We start from the raw sequence: 18,000 nt of genomic DNA, 5'->3' as shown, positions 1-18,000 counted from the left end.
GCACGGTTACTGTACTAATGACACTGGCAGGGAAGGGGTTAACATCAGGGGCGATCAGAGTCAAATGTGTCCCTAGGGGGTGCTTTCTAACTGTGTGGGGGATGGGTTTGCTGCATGAACACACAGACCTGTGTTCCTAAATAAGAGGAACACAGGATCCCTGTGTCATTACTGACAGAACAGCGGTCTGCCGTATTTACAACAGCAGACTGCCGTTCTGTCTCCATGGGGAGCGATCACGGGTACCTGGCAGACATCGCAATCAGCACGTGCACGCGCCCCCACTAGTGGTCCTGCGAAGTGACGTACAGGTACGTCGTTTTGCGAAACATAGCTGACCTGCCACCGTAAACCTAGGGCGGCTGGTCGGCAAGTGGGTAAAGTGATATTGCACACTAAAATTGTATTAGAATTTATAGCAGCTGCCGCTTCTTCTTTAAAAGCTTGACTGCCTTAAATGAGCCAAACCACAGATCCTTGTCTCACAGGTTTCCTGTGCTGGGCTGGCTCCATTGCCTTCAGGGTCCTATGGAGCCCCCCTTTAATGTACAGAGAGAGACTCCAAGTCAATATTAGGGTGCTGTATGTATGCACCAACATTCACTGACAGAGGACTAGTTTGTGGGGTGGGGGGGGCACAAGAATTGTGGCCCCTGGAATTATGAAACCTGTGGTCCGGGGGGGGGGGGGGGGGTCATCAGGGCACTAGCCGTGAAGTTGAGTGCATGCTTCCCGACCAGGAGTTTTGGGGCGTGGCACTGAGCGAGCTGAAGGATTGCGGCTGTCAACACACAAGGTTGCAGATGCTCTGGGCTATCTAAACAAACATTTAATTTCCTATGCTCAGCTGGCCTATAAAGATTTAATCCAAATAAGAAATGTAATGCTTTAGTGCTGCTGAGTGAGTAGACCTAGCAAATATCTTTTTTTTTTTTTTTTTTTTTTTTTCCCTTGTCATTTATGTTTATATTGAGTTTCAGAAAAGAATTTACAGCACAGATAAATGATCAACTGGAATCATGACATGTAGCCTAATAAGAAAATACAATGGTCATAGACACAAAGTGGTATATAACATAACATATGCCAAAAGTACCGATAACATGTAGAATAGGTAATCAGATTGTAAATAACGATCTGTAAAGTGTAGGGGTTTATAAAGAAATTATACACATGAATGCAATATTCCGCAAGAAATAAGATGGCCTAAAATTGTGACATTTCAAGTTAGCGGATCGCCATATTCAGACTGCTCCCAGATTTCCCAAATACGATTGAACTGGGAAAGGGTATCATAACAGTGGCAGTTAGGAATTCCATTCTCTTCATTTCAGCTATAAGGTGTAGAAATTTAAAATGGGAGGGTGGTCAGATCATTTTTCATGTAAAGTGCAGGCATAGTAAAAGTGTGTAAACAGAAATCAGAGTACTTCCCCTGACAATGCTTTTTTTTTTTTTTTTTCTTTCCTTTTTGTGCAGAATAACCACCATTTTTTTCCAGACTTTACTTGGTCATAATCTGCTTCCTAGAGTGGGATGATGCAGTCATGTAAATACTTTTGTCTCTTTTGTGTTCATCAGATGTCTGACACAGATCAGCCTCTGCAGACTTTCACCTTGTTCCATGGGTTATAATGTTGTTGTCTGATCACGGGGGAGAGAAGATGAGGAAATGCTTTCTCCTGTCAGTAACAGACAGACGACATTTTCGCAACCTAAAGTCCATTGTCTGCAACTCAGTGTCCTTTTTTTTTTTTTTTCATTTTTTTATTTTTTTAAAGCTAAACTCTGGTTTACTGTAGAATTCAACCCTGTATCGCTCGGCCCTCCCCATACTACTTATTTTGTCTAGGTGGGATAGGAATATGAACAATGCCTATCTTATCCTTTTCTCTCTGGTAGCTGGTGCTCTCCTTCATTCCCATAACATGGACAGGCACTCGACATCCCCAAGTACAGTGCACATACTGCTGGTCCTCCAATGTAGCTTCAGGGATTGGTCATACAGAGAGCAGGAAGCCATTGGAAGCAAAGAACAGGGCAACTATTTCCCCTTATTTCTTACTCCATGGACTAAGTGAACATTTAACCCTTGCAGTGCAAGGGGTTCCCCAATTCAAGGTTACATTTTACAGTAACCTGGAAATCAGCTTTAAAGGGTAAACTCCACTTTTGTGGGGAAAAAATTGCAAATATAAAAAATGCTGCATATGTACTGTATTTATTGACATATAACACGCACCCTAATTTTAAGGGGGAAGTTTCAGGGAAAAAACTTACATTTTAAATAAAGCACTTTGAAGCAAAATAAGAGTAGCTCAGAACTTTTTTTTCTTAATATTTATACCACTTATAAGGTAAATAACGTAAAATGAATGCATATTTCACAGCCCCCCTGCACATTACGCAGCCCTCCTGCACATTGCACAGACACTTTTTATTATACAGCCCCCTTTACATTGCATAGCCGCCCTGCACTCCCAGGAGACCCCCAGTCTCCTGAGACAGCCCTATCAGTGTACTCTAAAGTAAAAAAAAAAAAAAAAACCCTGCCAAGCCCCTTTTCATGGATCCTTCCTACATTGTGTCATTGTAAGCTGATGCCTCTAAATACCCTATTAGCTCCATTCTTTCCAGCTGATCACGTGACTGCTCTCCTCTGTTTCATGGCCAGTCATGTGACCGCTTTCCTCCTCCAATCTAAAGCTAAACTCGGAGGAGCGTGGCCGGAAGGATCCATAAAAAGGGGCAGGCAGTGATTTTTATTTATTTTATTTCCGGGGCGGAATTTGATCATTTGATTGACTTCGATAGACATATTGGAAAATTTTCTTTAGTGACTACAGCCACTGATTGGTGTATTCTGACAGTGGGTGGGTACTGTTGTCAGAAAACAATGTACCGGCAGGGGGGGGGTTCCTCCCTCCACCTTGTTTTTCTGAACTGAATATTCTGTTCATTTTTGTTTAAAAACTTTTTTGAACAAAAAATAAAGGGAGAAATGTGTTTTTTTGCTCATACTTCTCCTATGGATCCCATATTTTCCTGTGTTACCTGTTTTTAGCCAAAAGTCACTCAGCCGGTCCAGGCTTGTAAAAGATCCACCTGATCTGCTGAGAGCCTTATCCAACCAGCCTCTCCAGCCCCCTCCACAGCCCAGTGCTCCAGTGAGTGCTGGAGGGGAGAGCAGAGAGCCGCTGACTGATATTCATGGCTCTCTGCTCAGAGTAGAGGGGGAGAACTCAGCGGCATTTGATCTTTCAGTTCTCACTGCAGAGCTGGCGGGGGGCAGATGCAGTGTTGCATCAATGCTGCATCCACCTAGAAGAGTATAAATGTATGTTTGCGTTTTGTTTTTGTTTTTTTCATACTTCTCTATTAACCAATTGCCACCAGTATAACTTATACGGTGGTAAGGTGGCACTGCTGCACTGGATCACCTACATATTACGTGATCTGACGCTTTTAGGTCTGGGGCGTGCATGCGCGCTGCTGCCGACCCACTCTGGAGCGGATCCGCGGGTACCGTGGACTTGATGTCTGCCGTCACCCGCTGATCCTTCGATACACAGGCAGGAAGGCGGTCTGCTTATGTAAATAAGGCAGATTGCTGTTCTGTCAGGAGGGAAGGCATTGATCTGTGTTCCTGGATCCAAAGCAGGAACATGAATTAATAAGTTCCCCTAGAAAAAAAAAAAAACCCTCCCTCACAGTACACAAGCACTGGCTAGGAACACATTTAAACCTTTGATTGTCCCTGATGTTTAAGAAGTTCTAAAGGCAGAAGGTTTTTATCTTTATGCATTAAGATAAAAAGCCTTCTGTGTGTAGCAGCCCCCCCCCCAATACTTACCTGAGACCCTTCTCTATCCAGCGATTGTCCACCAGTACTTCGGCCGTCCCTCCTGATTTGCTGAGACATAGCAGCCATTGGCTCCCGCTGCTGTCAATCAAAGTCAGCCAATCAGGAGAGAGAGGGGGCAGGGCCAAACAGCAGCTCCGTGTCTGAATGGAGCTCGCTCGGGTGCCCGCTGGGGCACTCAATAGGAGGGAGAAGCCAGGAGCAGTAAAGAGAGACTGGAGAAGAGGAGGAGGATCCAGGCTGCCCTGTGCAATACCAACTGCACAGAACAAGTAAGTATAACATGTTTGTTGTTTATTAAAAAAAAAAAAACATGCGGCTTTACAATCACTTTAACCCCTTCCCAGCTAGTGTCAGTACAGTGACAGTGCATTTTTTTTAGCACTGATCACTGTAATAATGTCACTGGTCCCTAAAAAGTGACCATGTCTAAATTGTCTGCTGCAATATCGCAGTCCCGCTATAAGTCACTGATCGCCGCCATTACTAGTAAAAAAAAAAATAAACAAATAAATATATCCCATAGTTTGTAGACGCTGTAACTTTTGTGCAAACCAATTAATATACAGTTATTAAATCTAACCAAAAACGTATAGCAGAATACATATCGGCCTACACAATATATGTATATGTATGTGTAATTTTTTTCAAATAAAACTGCATAGGTGATCAAATGCCACCAAAAGAAAGCGCGCAATTGTCAGTTAAAGTAACTCAATGCTGTATCTCAAAAAATGGCCTGGTCATGAAGTCTTCCGGAGGGCAAGTGGTTAACAGTGCATGGCCCCAATATTAATGGTACAGAATAGGACACTGAGCACAATAGGTACTCATCCTCAATTTGCCTAAGCTTGTATGTCATCACAGTTTCCAGAGATGCAGGAATAGATTTGCCTGCAGAAAAAATAGCTTGCTCTTTCAGAAGCACTTTTTAATCCAGCATTAGCTTCCAGGTGTTCAGTGTTCAATACGCAATGTAAATAGTTCTGCTTGACCTGAATCCGAGGCGAGATGTTGGTGTCATATATGTTTACTTGTTAAACTGGTATTTCTCATTTTTGTGCCAAAGCCATGCAGCCGTGTGCTACCTCTAAATGGGAACGCGTGTGACATCTGGATAGGTGGTCCCTGAGGACTGAGGATTAGTTGGGTAACCTGTAGACACAGAGGGGCAGTCCAGACAGGTGAGAGGGATAATACTGACAGCAGGGATTGCCTGTCTGTACTACTCTCTGCTGCATTCTCAGGTTTCTCTTGTTAATTACTATCTGCCTTACCCCTTCCCACTTCTATAGGCCCACTTGGGCTCCACTTTCTGTGTGCGTCATTCCCGGTGTCTTTTTTTTTTTTTTTCATGTCATCAGTTTATTCTTTGGGGACATGATGTAACAGAGTGAAAAGCAATGCACACTTATAGCTTAGTCTGCTCTTCCTCTAACACTAAGTGACTGAGACTCTCCTTGCAGCAAGTTACTTGAAAGTAGCAAATAGAGACTGGATATTGGTAAGTGTGCATGGATTATGGTATTCTGACCAGTGGGCTTATGTGGTCGTTTGCAATAACCTTATCTTTCTGTTTTGGTAGGTTTGTTGTTTTGGATTAGACCTCACCTTTATTTGGAATTTGGGGTAAGATGGCAAGCGCAGGTCCAGCTACTTCTACGTCTACGGAGAACTCAGGCCCTGGAGCCAGTGGAAGCAGCAATGGAGAGGGAAGCAGCCAGGACAGCACATTTGAATGTAATATCTGCCTGGATACAGCCAAGGATGCAGTTATAAGCTTGTGTGGCCACCTCTTCTGGTAAGCCATGGACAGTACAGATTAATACTGTAGTGTACTACGTAACATGTCATTTGCCATTCCCTGTTGTTTGACATAAGGAGGGCTAGTTATGCATGTGTAGACTTCTCTTTTTTCAGCCCCATGGGCTGAATAAGAGAAATCAAATTATTTCAAAGCTAAACCGCTACAGTCATTGTTTGGCTGACCATTTTCACCTGGGCCAGTCAATTTTGAAATTGGTTGTTTAATGAGCCTTGTGATGCCAACAGATCCAATTCAGTAGGATTCAGGTCTGGTTCACACTGACGCGGTGCAGAATTTGCAGCGAATTCTACACGGTTTCCACACTGCATCAAAATCACACCCTCTTCATGCGAACCGTTGTGGATGTTTAACGACACCCCAAACTCAGTTCACAAAATGCAGTGCGATTTACAGAATCAGATCGCATGGGTGTGAGCACCCACGTGATCCAATTCTAGTGCTGCAAAAAGGATCCTACACGATTTTGGTGCGAATGTGGTGCGATTTGAGCCATACAGAATGAATGGCTCAAATTGCGCTGCTGCAAAACTGCATATGATTTGAACCAGAATGCAGTGCTATTCCTGTCCATATCGTATGTGGTTCCCACACCACATCAGTATGTAACAGGCCTCAGACAAAATTCAAACTGTAAGGTTAAGTGTATAGAAACCAATCAGCTTCCAGGTTTTAGCCCTCGTTCACATTAAATGCAGCTTTGAAATAGTGTGACTTATCTGAAATTGCATGATTTCAAGCCCGCATGTCAGTGAGCCTTCAGGTGCGACTTTAAAGACATCTGTGTAGCTTCACGCATCGATGTCTATGCAAGTCGCACCCGAGATCGCCAAAAGTAGTGCAGGAACTACTTTTTCAAATCGATGCGGCATCGCACCGTTTTGGTCATGGCCATTGCTGACAATAGGGTGCGACTTGTCATGCGATTTGACATGTCCTATCGCATGACAAAGCTTGATTAAACAAGCTGAAGTTACAAGTTGATTGGCTACCATGCACAGCTGCACCAGATGTTTTACTCTCCAGTTTTTGTAAGTCAACCCCCTTGTATGGTTAACTTAATAACTTTTTAGCACACACAAAGCATGTGAGAAATGTGCAAGATGCTCTTTTTACTGTCTGTAGTTTTGCAGTTGAATATATACTTATTATGTTCTCTGTAACTTAGCTCAAACCTAATAAAAATGATTGAAAGTGAATTCTAGGAAATGCTATTGCTGACCCAAAAGAAGTTTGCATCCAGTGAAGTCTGAGAATCTTCAGTCAGAAAGTTCTGCTACAGTTAACAAAAAAGGTATCAAGTGGCATAGGCTTCAGTTGCTGACAAGTCCTTGTTTTAAAAAAAAAAAAAAAAAAAAAAAGAAACTGGTTTCTTGGCTGTCTTGATGCTCTAATGGCATTTTGAGTCCGTGACCCAGAACATGCCTGCTAATCAAGTGCAAACATTTCTGAATTACTGACCTGGAATAAGCAAGCAGCTCATAAAAGGCAGAATAAAGTCAGAAGTCAGGCAACTAGCATTTTCAACAGCAATGGCGGTCAGTAATGGCAGCCTATAGATTTTTCATATTACAGAGTTAAAAAAAAAATGAAAAGCAGCTAATGTGTTTTCAGAGCTTTGCTTTCAATCCTTTAAAACTGAAGGTATAGGAAGTATTGTCGCTGGGGTTTATTCAACTAAAAAGCTTTTTAATTCTGTTTATATTCCAGTAGAATATCAGTTCCCTGCTTGTTGCAAATAAATAAAAATGTGGTTAGTGTTTTAAAATGCACATTTACCATCAGACGTTATAGAAATGAGCCTTGAGTCCTGTGTTTGACATTTGATGCTGACAGTATGCAAATAAAGGAAGTAAAGTGACATTTTGCACTCTGATATGTAATTTTCTCTTTTTTTCTCTCCTTAGCTGGCCATGCTTACATCAGGTAAGTGATATATTCATGATAAGTGCATGACTTTTACGTACCATAGGGTTTTACACAGAGTTGCTGACTTTACTTGAACAAATGCAGGAGTTGGTTTAGAATTAGCATTTCCGAGCCCCCCCGCCACCAGCTGTAAATGACATTTCATTAGTTGAAATTTGTAAAAATTTTACATCGTAGCAAGCTGAAAAATGACTGGTCACGTCAAACTTTGGACCTTCTTCTTTTTTTTTGTAGCCATACAGATTTGCAAGAGACTGACTCGTTTTTTCTATCGCTTTTATAAATAAGCGAAGCTATGTGTATTGGGATTTTCAGTGTAGACTGTGCTATAGATGTCATAACCTTCATCATGTGATTTTTCTCCATAGTGGTTGGAAACTCGGCCTAATCGTCAGGTGTGTCCTGTGTGTAAAGCTGGAATCAGCCGTGATAAAGTAATACCTTTGTATGGAAGAGGATCTACGGGGCAAGAAGACCCTCGGTAAGATGCTTTAAAGTTAGGGTTTGCTGTCCATATTTGTATGGAGGGTGCATAAATATATACAGGAGTATATTTAACCACTTCCTTACCGCTAGACGTCATGACGTCCTGGGATTTAACCACTTGCTGACCAAGCACTGTATATTTACGTCAGCAAAGTGGCAGCCCCAGGCAGAATCAGGTTAATAAACGTCATCTGCCTGGGAGGAGCATTGGGGCGAGGGCGCGCCGCCAGTGGCGGGCTCCCGCCCCCGATCGTCAGCGGGAAAGCCAGTAGGGGTGTCAGGTGGCTCCGATTGTCCAGTTAGGGGGTCCGATCTGTCCGCCGCAATGTCGCAGTCCCACAAAAAATCGCAGATCACCGCCATTGCTAGTAAAAAAATAAATAAATAAAAATGACATAGATTTTTCCCGTAGTTAGTAGACAATTACTTTTGCGCAAACCAATGAAAATACGCTTATTGCGAATATGTAGCAGAAAATAAATTGGCCTAAAATTTTCAATTTTTTTTTTTTTTTTGGGAATGTTATATAGCAGAATGTGAAAAATATATTGTTTTTTTTGCAAAATGATTGCTCCCTTTTTTTTTTTTTTTTTTTTTTGTTTTATAGCGCAAAAAATTAAAAATCCCAGAGGTGATCAAATACCACCAAAAGAAAGCTCTATTTGTGGGAAAAAAAGGATGTCAATTTTATTTAGGTACAGCGTTGCATGACCGCGCAATTGTCCATTTAAAATAACGCAATGCAGAATCGCAAAATGGGGCCTGGTCTTTAAGGGGGAAAAACCTCCGGTCTGAAAGTGGTTAAGTAGGGATATCTGAATGATGGCTGCAGGCATCATTCAGATATCATTTTTTTCAGCCGGCGATTCCCTTCGCCATAAGAACAATCATATTAAAAAAGAATAGCGCACACATGCAAAAGACATATTTGAAAAAAAAAAAAGTTGCAATGACTGCCATTTTATTCCCTAGGGTCTCTGCTAAAAAAATGTTTGGGGGTTCCGAGTAATTTTTCTAGCAAAAAAAATGATGATTTTTACTTGTAGGAGCGGAGTGCCAGAAATCGCCCGGTATGGAAGTTGTTAAAATGGTGGTGCATTTCATCTGACGCTATTCTGATGTGATACATTTTTCCCCATAGTGAGAAAACGCCCCCACGACCTCAAGGACAAAGACCAGAGCCAGAGAACAGAGGGGTGAGTTGAGAGCAAGGGTATAACGGCTGTACAGTATACGTCACATGATGAAACGATTGCTTCTGATCTGTAATTCTTTGTGGTCTCCTGAGGATTGCTAGTTATCACATAACATGCTTCCCCAGAGAAAAACTAATTAACAATAACAAGCTGACGCGGGCCACACAGCACTTCCTGGCATTCAGTTTGTTTTTAAATTTGTGATTGGTCACTTTCTGCTTTTGCTTGTGTTTGATCTAAAAGATATAATCATTCGTGATATCTTTTAACTTTAAAGCAGAAATTCCTATAGACCCTCTTGGTTAGAAAAACATTTCAAGCTTAAAGTGGTAGTTAAGTCCGCCTTCTGATTTTTACCTACAGGTAAGCTTGCCTCTATAGCTTATCTGTAAGTAAAATGAATATCTCCTAGATGTGCATGCGCCGGTGATGTCCCGGGCACATGCACTCTAAATAAAGGGCATACCCGTGCTGTTTCTTCGTAGCCCTGTGCCGCGGCCATGACTCCTGCGTGCTTAAGCAGGAGTGATGTCATCACAGCTTGGCCATTCAAGCTGCTGGAGCCCACAAACCTGGAAGGAATATCGGGTGAATATGGAAGCCCTGTCAGCGCTGACAGTGCACCACTGGAGGGCTTCGTTCTAAGGTAAGTATTTCATAATGTGCTAGTATCTAACTAGCACATAATGTAATTGCTTTGCAGGGGATTTTTTTTTTTTGTTTAAATGCTGTGGTTTACTACCAGATTAAGGGCGAATTAACGCATAGTGCAGTGACAGGTGTTTTACTACATTGAAAGACAAAAACAAAGAAAATTTCCCAGCTAAACTTACCAAGCAGCCTGCAGCAAACTGAATTGTCCTAACAATTCATGTTTAAAAACTGGTTATACATGTGTAAGCTGCAGAGGTCACGACAAGGCGCCTGAGTATTATCTGCAGTCCTAACACTGTAAATTTTGAGGGCTTCCATGGTAGGAGCACATATATGGTAGTAATGGATAGATTGAGGGCAGGTTTGCCTGGTGGGAGCCCACTCCTCCTAAAAGGCACAGGGGCGCACTGGACATCTGGCAAATAGCACAATGGCAGCAAAGGTGTCCAGTGTGCCCCCTCACCAATTGTACAAACAAACAGCAACTGCCCAACCTATAACTGGCCTTAACAGCAAGGAGCACATGGAAGGGCGACATACGTCAGACAAATGCAAAGAAAAATTCCCAGCACAACTTAGCAGCAAGCCTGCAACAAACAAAATTGTCCTGTCTAACAGTTCACGCTTAAAGCGGGTTTAGTTTGCACACATTCTGCAAATACATGCGTAAGCTGCATAGGTCGCGACAAAGCCCTCCATTATTATCTGCAGTCCTAACTCTATGAATTTTAAGAGGCTCCATAGAACAACATATTTGGTACTGCCTTGTAAAACGCCTTCACTGCAAGGAAAAAAAACATTTGTTTTCTGTTTGTCCCATTCACATTGCAACACCGCTCAGAGTTGCGCTGCTTTGCAGACATACTGCATTTTATTGCAGCGCACTGTACAGAAGCTAGTCGCACTGCTGTAGAGCGTCATAAATGAAGTGTACTTTTGTACAATTCAAATAAAGTTTGTACAAAAAAGAGGAGGGGTGAGCTGTGTGATGTGCTGAATTGCGCACCACACTGCCCCCCACCGCAGTCAGGAAAGGACATCTGCTGGAAAGGTAAAGTGCTCTGGCAGATGTGAATTTGCCCTAATTAATAAAAGTAGTAGGGAAAGTCATATAAAGTAGATGCAAACTTGCCAGCTACATTTCATTAATTTAATGCAGTTAAGACAAAACTTTCTCTAATTGCCAAATTTTACACATTCAACTTTTGTTATATTAATTTTTACTTAAAACTTTTACCTAAATATTTAAGTCCTAATCCAGCAACGGAGGGGAAATACTTCTAGAACAGGATCCCAGACTGCAGTAAAAACCTGACAAAGATTCCATATGTTTCCTACTTTGCCCAAGGCCTAAAAGTTTTGAGCCATTTGCTTTATAAAAATAAATTAATTTTAACAATGCCTGTCCCTTGTTTGGCTGCTGCTCCATGCTGTAAAACGTTTACTTTCATTCAAGGCATAGATGGTCAGTATGATTTCCCCTACTCCTAATAACGGCCTTAAATTCACTGAAAAGAATAAAAGGCTTTTTCTGAAAATTAAGAAAACTTACATTCAGCAACCCACTGTGTATTACTACCAGCACTACGTTCCAGCTCTGGAGGTTCAGCACTTACAGTACTGTGGGAGCTGTGAAAAAGTCTGTTTTACTAAACAGAGTAGCAGCCAAATGTGGTGCAAGCATCAAAAGAGGTAAATAATTTTTACACCAAATGGCCGAAAAAAGTTTTTTTCTCCCAGAATTCAGCATTGAAGTATATGGACTGCAAGTAACCAGAGTACTGTTTCCCAAGGAGTCAGGCACTGCTGGCTCTGGGATGTCCGCCGCATGCTGAAAGGCGGAGATAGCTGTCAATAAGGCTGCAGGGTGGATCCCAACAATATTGTTGAGATCTCTCCCAAGCCTGGCACGGCTCTGCATCAGCGGATAGCAAGCTATAGCTCACTATGGGCTGACTCTGGGTCACACAAGGACAGAGGTAAACGTACTACTGTGACCCACAAGAGAAGTTTAGTCAAGAAAACTTTTGCCATACTTCTTTAAAAAGTACATACAAATTCTATAAAGTGAACTTGGCAGACATTTTATTCTTGTACAAAACATGCTTCCATAGCAAGCACCACAAATTCATGCTCCCGGTGCATCCTTTAAATGATTGTTTGACGGTTTCAAAACACAGATGTGCCTGTTTTTAGAACTTAAATGTGTTTTTTTTTTTTTTTTGTTAGGTTAACTTTTTTAAAGGCTAAATGCAATCTAATTGTTCCTGTTTTAAACTGGCAGGGTTTTCAAGGCTTTGGATTTGGAGATGGTGGATTCCAGATGTCATTTGGAATAGGAGCATTTCCCTTTGGAATGTTTGCCACAGCATTCAACATCAATGATGGCCGTCCCCCACCAGGTATCACATATTCCTCTCCCGTTTGACTCTGCGATTAGAGGGTTTTAGGAGCTGCACATATTCTTTTACAGATTGGCTGAAAGAAACATAGATTTTGTTTGTGAGATACAGTTCCCAGCCATCTCTTGAGTGCCCAAGGGTGTATTCGTATTGTCTTGGAACTAAAAGTTTACCAGAAAATAAATCCCTTTTATTTTTTATAAAAAAAAGCAGGAAAAGTAATTTTGTGCTTTGCCTATTTATGGCAAAATGATAGGTCAGGTCACTCCCCATCAGCAACTTATTTTCTCTTGTTCCCCTGCTACAGCTACTAGGAGTGAATTAGATAAATGGTGGTTCTTCTGGGTATAGGTTATCACTGATGCTTGATTGACCTAGTGCTGTCACATGGGAGCTTCTTTTTACTGGTAGGTGTGAAAAGTCGCAAGGGGAACAGGACCTAAAGCAAACCCAAATGGGCAAGTTATGTGTTTGGGTTTTTTTTTTCTTGTTTTTTTAAATGGCCCAGTTTGGTAAGAATATTTTTTTTCTCTTCCATTGAGGGACACAGGAATACTGAAACAGTTAGGTTATACTGACTCCTACAGTAGGTTGGAACACTAGTAAGTATAAACATTGTAAGCCAGTCCCCATATAACCTCTTATCTACTCAATATGCCTTAATGTTTGGTTAGTGTCCTAGGAGGTTGGATGTCTTTTCTTCAGTTCTGTGTTGTTTTTTTTTTTTTTTTGCTAGCCTTTTTGTTTTGTATATCGTATTTTTTTCACGTGACTTCGATCAACGTTTCTTGCTGATACTGCTTGAGCTGGTATCTATGTACCCGCTATCTGGAATGGCATTTTCTGAACTCTGGAGGCCATACCATGATCCAGCTTGATTTGACATGCGGGGATAGCCTGAAATGTGCCCTTTGGGCGCTAGGCTCTGCATTGTGGCACTATCCAAACTAGTGTGTACTGTGTTAGCCACAGAGTGCTTTCTAGGCCCAGAGGTGTGGCACAGCTCCAGGTGTGACTCTGTCTCTGAAGACTCCGTTTTTGAGTAAGGCTGTTCAGGCTAAAGCTCCGAGAGCTGCCTCACTCTTTACATCACTGGACACATTTCAGATTTTTATTTAAAGTAGTAAGGGTTAAAGTGGTATTAAAGATTTTTTTTTTTTCTTAAATCATAAACCTGTTACACTTGCCTGCTTTGTGAAGTCATTTTTCACAGAGCAGCCCCGATCCTCCTCTTCTCAGGTTCCCCGCCGGCGCTCCTTTCCCCTTCCTCCTGCTGAGTGCCCCCATAGCAAGCAGCTTGCTACGGGGTCATCTAAGCAGGCTCTCTCCCGAGCCGCTGCTCTGTGTCCATTCACACACAGAGTGCAGCTTGGCCCCACCCGTGCTCAATCCTCGTTGGCTAACTGACTGTAATTGACAGGGCTCCCGCTGATGTCACAGCCAATGAGGAGGAACAGACCCGGGAGAGCTGCTGGTCTGGTGCACTTCGCTAGATCAAGATGGGGCTCAGGTAAGTATTAGGGAGGGACTACTGCACACAGGTTTTTAAGGTGTACTAACTCTGTACTCCCCCCCCCCCCCCCCCCCTCATGCATTCTGGAGTTAGCACCATCCCACTGCTGCTTGTGAAGCGTCGAATTTCCCGCTCACTTCGCCACGTTGAACTGAGCCAGAAGTGGGAGCGGGTAGCTGTCATAACCAGGTACCAGATCGCTCCCCTAAAAAACAAAAAAAACAAAAGGTGGCTAATGTGGAATGAATGAAGGAGGGAGGGGGAAGGGGGCGGACAAGCCAAGCTTCCTCTTTTGGGTGGAGCTCCGCTCTAAATCCTATGTGACTTTTCACATCGACATGCTGTGTTTGCGCTGCAGTCTGAAAAGTCCTGCATGCTGCATTTTTGGTGCCCTTTTTAAAAGCACAGCAAAACCGCCCCGTAAGTCGATAGAAACACCAAACATGCAGCAGGGGTGTGTTTTTAGATGCATTTTTGGGGTCACGTGACATTATTATTTATTTATTTTTTTCAAGAATGCTAGTTGTTAAGGAGCCAGCAGCACATTTCCCCCCTACCCACTTACCTTCATAATGATCACCCCCAGCTCTTTTCTGCTTAGTCTCTTCATATGGAGAAAGTAGATCTTGGCACCCCCCCCCCCTCCTCCCATCACATTTACAGAGTAGCTGGGGCTGTTCCTGGCTGTCTTCCTGGCTCCTCCCCCTCTGCCTGGCCAAGCTTTACACCGCTGACTAGACTGGTTCCTGCACAAGAGACTGAGGGGGTGAACAATATGGAGGTACTGGGGGGAGAGGGCATTGTATGTGGAGCTATCTGCTGGTTAAAAACGCTGGCGGGTGCTGGCTACTTAACCACTTGTTGACTGCCCGCCGCATATATACTGGGGCAGGCTGACTCGGCTGTGCAAATGGATGTAGGGGTACGTCCGTTGGCGGGAGTGGTGCTGGGGGGCAAACGCACGCTGCCACTAGGCAGCGGAGATGCCGAACCATGGGACCATCGGTCTATGATCATTTCACAAGCCACTCCCCTTGGCTCACAATTAACCCTTTGGTCAACCCTAGGTTAACCCCTTCCCTGCCAGTGTTTATACAGCAACAGTGCATATTTTTAGCACTGATTACTGTAGTAATGTCACTGGTCCCCCCAAATGTGTCAATGTTAGGGGTCAGATCTGTCCGCCGCAATGTCGCATTCCTGTTAAAAATCGCAGAACGCCGCCATTACTAGTAAAAAAGAAATTTAATAAAAATTACCTAAATCTTTCCCCTAGTTTGTAGACGCAATAACTTTTGCGCAAATCAATAAAAATACGCTTATTTTTTTTCAAAAAATATGTAGCAGAATACAAATTGGCCTAGCAGTATGAAAAAATTTAGATTTTTATTTTTTTTTTTGGGGGGGGGGGGAAATGTTATATAGCAAAATGTGGAAAATTTTTTTTTTTTTTTTTTTTTTTTTTTTAGAATTGTCGCTCCTATTTTTTTGTTTATAGCCCAAAAAAAAAAAAACGTACAGGTGATCAAATACCAGCAAAAGAAAGCTCTGTTTGTGGAAAAAAAAAACATCAATTTTATTTTGGTACAGTGTCGCACAACCATGCAATTTTTTGTTAAAATAACGCAGTGCCGAATTGCAAAAAATGGCCTGATCATTAGGAGGCAAATCCTTGCGGTCCAGAACTGGTTAATAACCAGTGAATAGCAGAGCCTAGCACTGGCTTAACCAGCGAATAGCTGGCTGTTAAAGAGGTTATAAATTTAGAAAAACCAAGACAAAGGCATAATGAGCTAGTATGCATCGCATACTAGCTTATTATGTAATGCTTCCCTTAGAACGAAGCTGTTTCAGCGGCGCCCGCACACTGCTGACATTTTCCCCTGAGTTTCTTCCCGGTTTGCGGGATTCGCTGTTCACGGTACAGGGCTCGGAAAGAATGGCACCCGTGGTGTCACTGGCTGCATGTACACTAAACATCTCCTAAACGATACATGTTTAGGAGATATGTTCACTACCTATAGGTAAGCCTTATTATGGGCTTACCTATAGGTAAATGTCTGCAGAGAAAGTTTGCTTCCTCTTTAAGTAATCGGCACCCAACCAGCCATTTACTGCATATGCGTTAAGTTAATAAAAAGCCTTCTGTGTGCAGCAGTCCCCCTCAGCCTCCCCAATACTTACCCGAGCCTATCTCTATCCAGTGATGTTGCAGAAGTGTCTCGGCTGCCTAGGACTCTCCTCCTTATTGGCTGCAACAATTGGCTCTCGCTGCTGTCAATCAAAATCAGTGAGCCAATGAGGAGAGAGCGGGGCCTAGCTGGGGCTCCGTGTCTGAATGTACACGGGTGGCTCGGCTCAGGTGCCCCCATAGCAAGCTGCTTACTGTGGGGGCACTTGGCAGGAGGGAGGGGCAGGAGAGGCGAAGAGTGACCCGAGAAGGAGGATCTGGGCTGCTCTTCGCAAAACCAGCTGCACAGAGGAGGTAAGTATAACATAGTTGTTGTTTTTAAGCCAAAAAAAAAAAAAGACTTTAGTATCACTTTAAACTGCTCCTATATGTTTTTTTAAAACGCATAGCGTGTTTTTGATGCATGCCGGTATGAAAGGAACCTACCAGATACCTTCTGAATTTAGCAGTTGTTAGGGTGGAGTGGGGAGAGGTAAACAAATGTATTTTGTTTACTAAACAGTAGTTTGTCACATAAAGTTTTGAAAAAATGGGTTTTGTTTGCTAAAAACTGGGAAGTCCAGTTGATGCTGTAACTTACATTTACTAATCTTGTCTTAACAAGTGAAACTTTTTTTGTTTTACAGCAGTCCCTGGAACACCACAGTACGTTGATGAGCAATTCCTGTCACGGCTTTTCCTTTTTGTTGCCTTGGTCATAATGTTTTGGCTTCTGATCGCTTGAAAGCCTCCTGGCATCCAGTGGGTGGCACAAAGAACTGGGTGCCCTTCATGACATATACCCCAATCCCTGACATATCTTATCCTGGACTTTACCCTCTATTCTCCTCTGGCCTCTGATGTGCTACTCTACAGTCATAGTCATTTAGCATTTGGCTGTTTGAAAAGAATAAGAAGCACAATAGTATTATTGGCTATGGAGGAGCAGTTCCAGCGCAAGATATGGTAAGATTGAAAGATTGCAAGCTTTCATTTATTTGGCCCTAAGAAATGTGGTTATAGCACGATTAAATGGGAGCTGTCTGAACTTACTGGATACATGAGCAATGTGGTCAGAAGAATAAGAATCAAAAGCACATGATGTGTAGGGAATGCAAAGAAAAGACTGTATAAGCAGAATGCACTGCAGATAATCACTAACAATTACAACAACAGAAGAGTTCTGAGAGCTGAGAGCAGTGCTGTAGCTGTGTATAACGCACTGCTGAAATGACGCTAGGCACAAGAGTCCAAAAAATCTACACTGTTTGATTAAAGAAGCAAGAGAGAGGAAACCCCAAATTCCTAGGGTTCCAGGGAGCACCGAGGCACCGAAGAAATGTGTGTAAAGACTAAAAGGGCCAAGAACCTGGGGTACAGAGAGAATGATTATTTTTGGAAAACATGCACAGAGGACTGGATATGCCATGCTATTTTGGCTATATGTATATATTCTCTCTGTGGTTTGGACTTTGGGTGGAATGAGAAGGTGTTGATTCCTCAATTTTATGAGATTTTAAATCTTTACTGTGATTAAATGTTAATTTTAACATATTCCTGATTGCATTTTTATTTTAGTGTTACATTTTACAAAAATAATCTCTTGGTTCAAAAATAAATATATGTTTCTCGTTTGTTAATTGAGGGACACAGCTCCAGAATCTTCTTGATCATTGGGTTATGCTGCCCCCTACAGGAGTAGGATAATGGGCAGGAAAAAACTTTACCACGCCTATGGGGCAGTCCCGGGGGTATACTCGCACTTCCTGCTATAGGCATTTAGTTTTTTTTCTGCCTAGTCAGGAATAAGGACCTAGTTCCTTGCTGGGATCTCTGGTCCTCACATTTTTTTCTTTTTTGAACGGATTCTTTTCTTTTTACTTATTTTCTGTTGCTGTGAGAACTACAATCAACTGCTGGACTGGGCGACGGACTGGATATTCTAGATCCTTACGGTCTGGCC

General features: G+C 42.5%; 1 protein-coding gene across 2 annotated transcripts in view; it reads left to right on the top strand.

The window, feature by feature from the left end:
- Positions 1 to 17,591, top strand: part of RNF185 (ring finger protein 185) — a 28,413-nt gene extending 10,822 nt beyond the window's left edge. Inside the window, exons 1-7 of one of the 2 annotated variants that reach the window (XM_082254852.1) lie at positions 4,989 to 5,366; positions 5,448 to 5,663; positions 7,595 to 7,613; positions 7,985 to 8,097; positions 9,244 to 9,298; positions 12,237 to 12,354; positions 16,685 to 17,591. In XM_082254852.1, the coding sequence (XP_082110978.1) occupies positions 5,497 to 5,663; positions 7,595 to 7,613; positions 7,985 to 8,097; positions 9,244 to 9,298; positions 12,237 to 12,354; positions 16,685 to 16,782 (570 nt within the window). In that variant the 5' untranslated portion in view covers positions 4,989 to 5,366; positions 5,448 to 5,496 and the 3' untranslated portion in view covers positions 16,783 to 17,591. Of the gene's footprint in view, positions 1 to 4,988; positions 5,367 to 5,447; positions 5,664 to 7,594; positions 7,614 to 7,984; positions 8,098 to 9,243; positions 9,299 to 12,236; positions 12,355 to 16,684 lie in introns of those variants that run through there. The other variant, XM_082254851.1, reaches the window with a different exon arrangement.
- Positions 17,592 to 18,000: the final 409 nt, after the last annotated feature.

Source organism: Pelophylax lessonae (assembly GCF_965119305.1).
Source record: "Pelophylax lessonae genome assembly, chromosome: 1".
Lineage (NCBI taxonomy): Eukaryota > Metazoa > Chordata > Amphibia > Anura > Ranidae > Pelophylax > Pelophylax lessonae.
The sequence above is the reverse complement of the archived record's forward strand: the minus strand, read 5'-3'. Positions and strand labels throughout refer to the sequence as shown.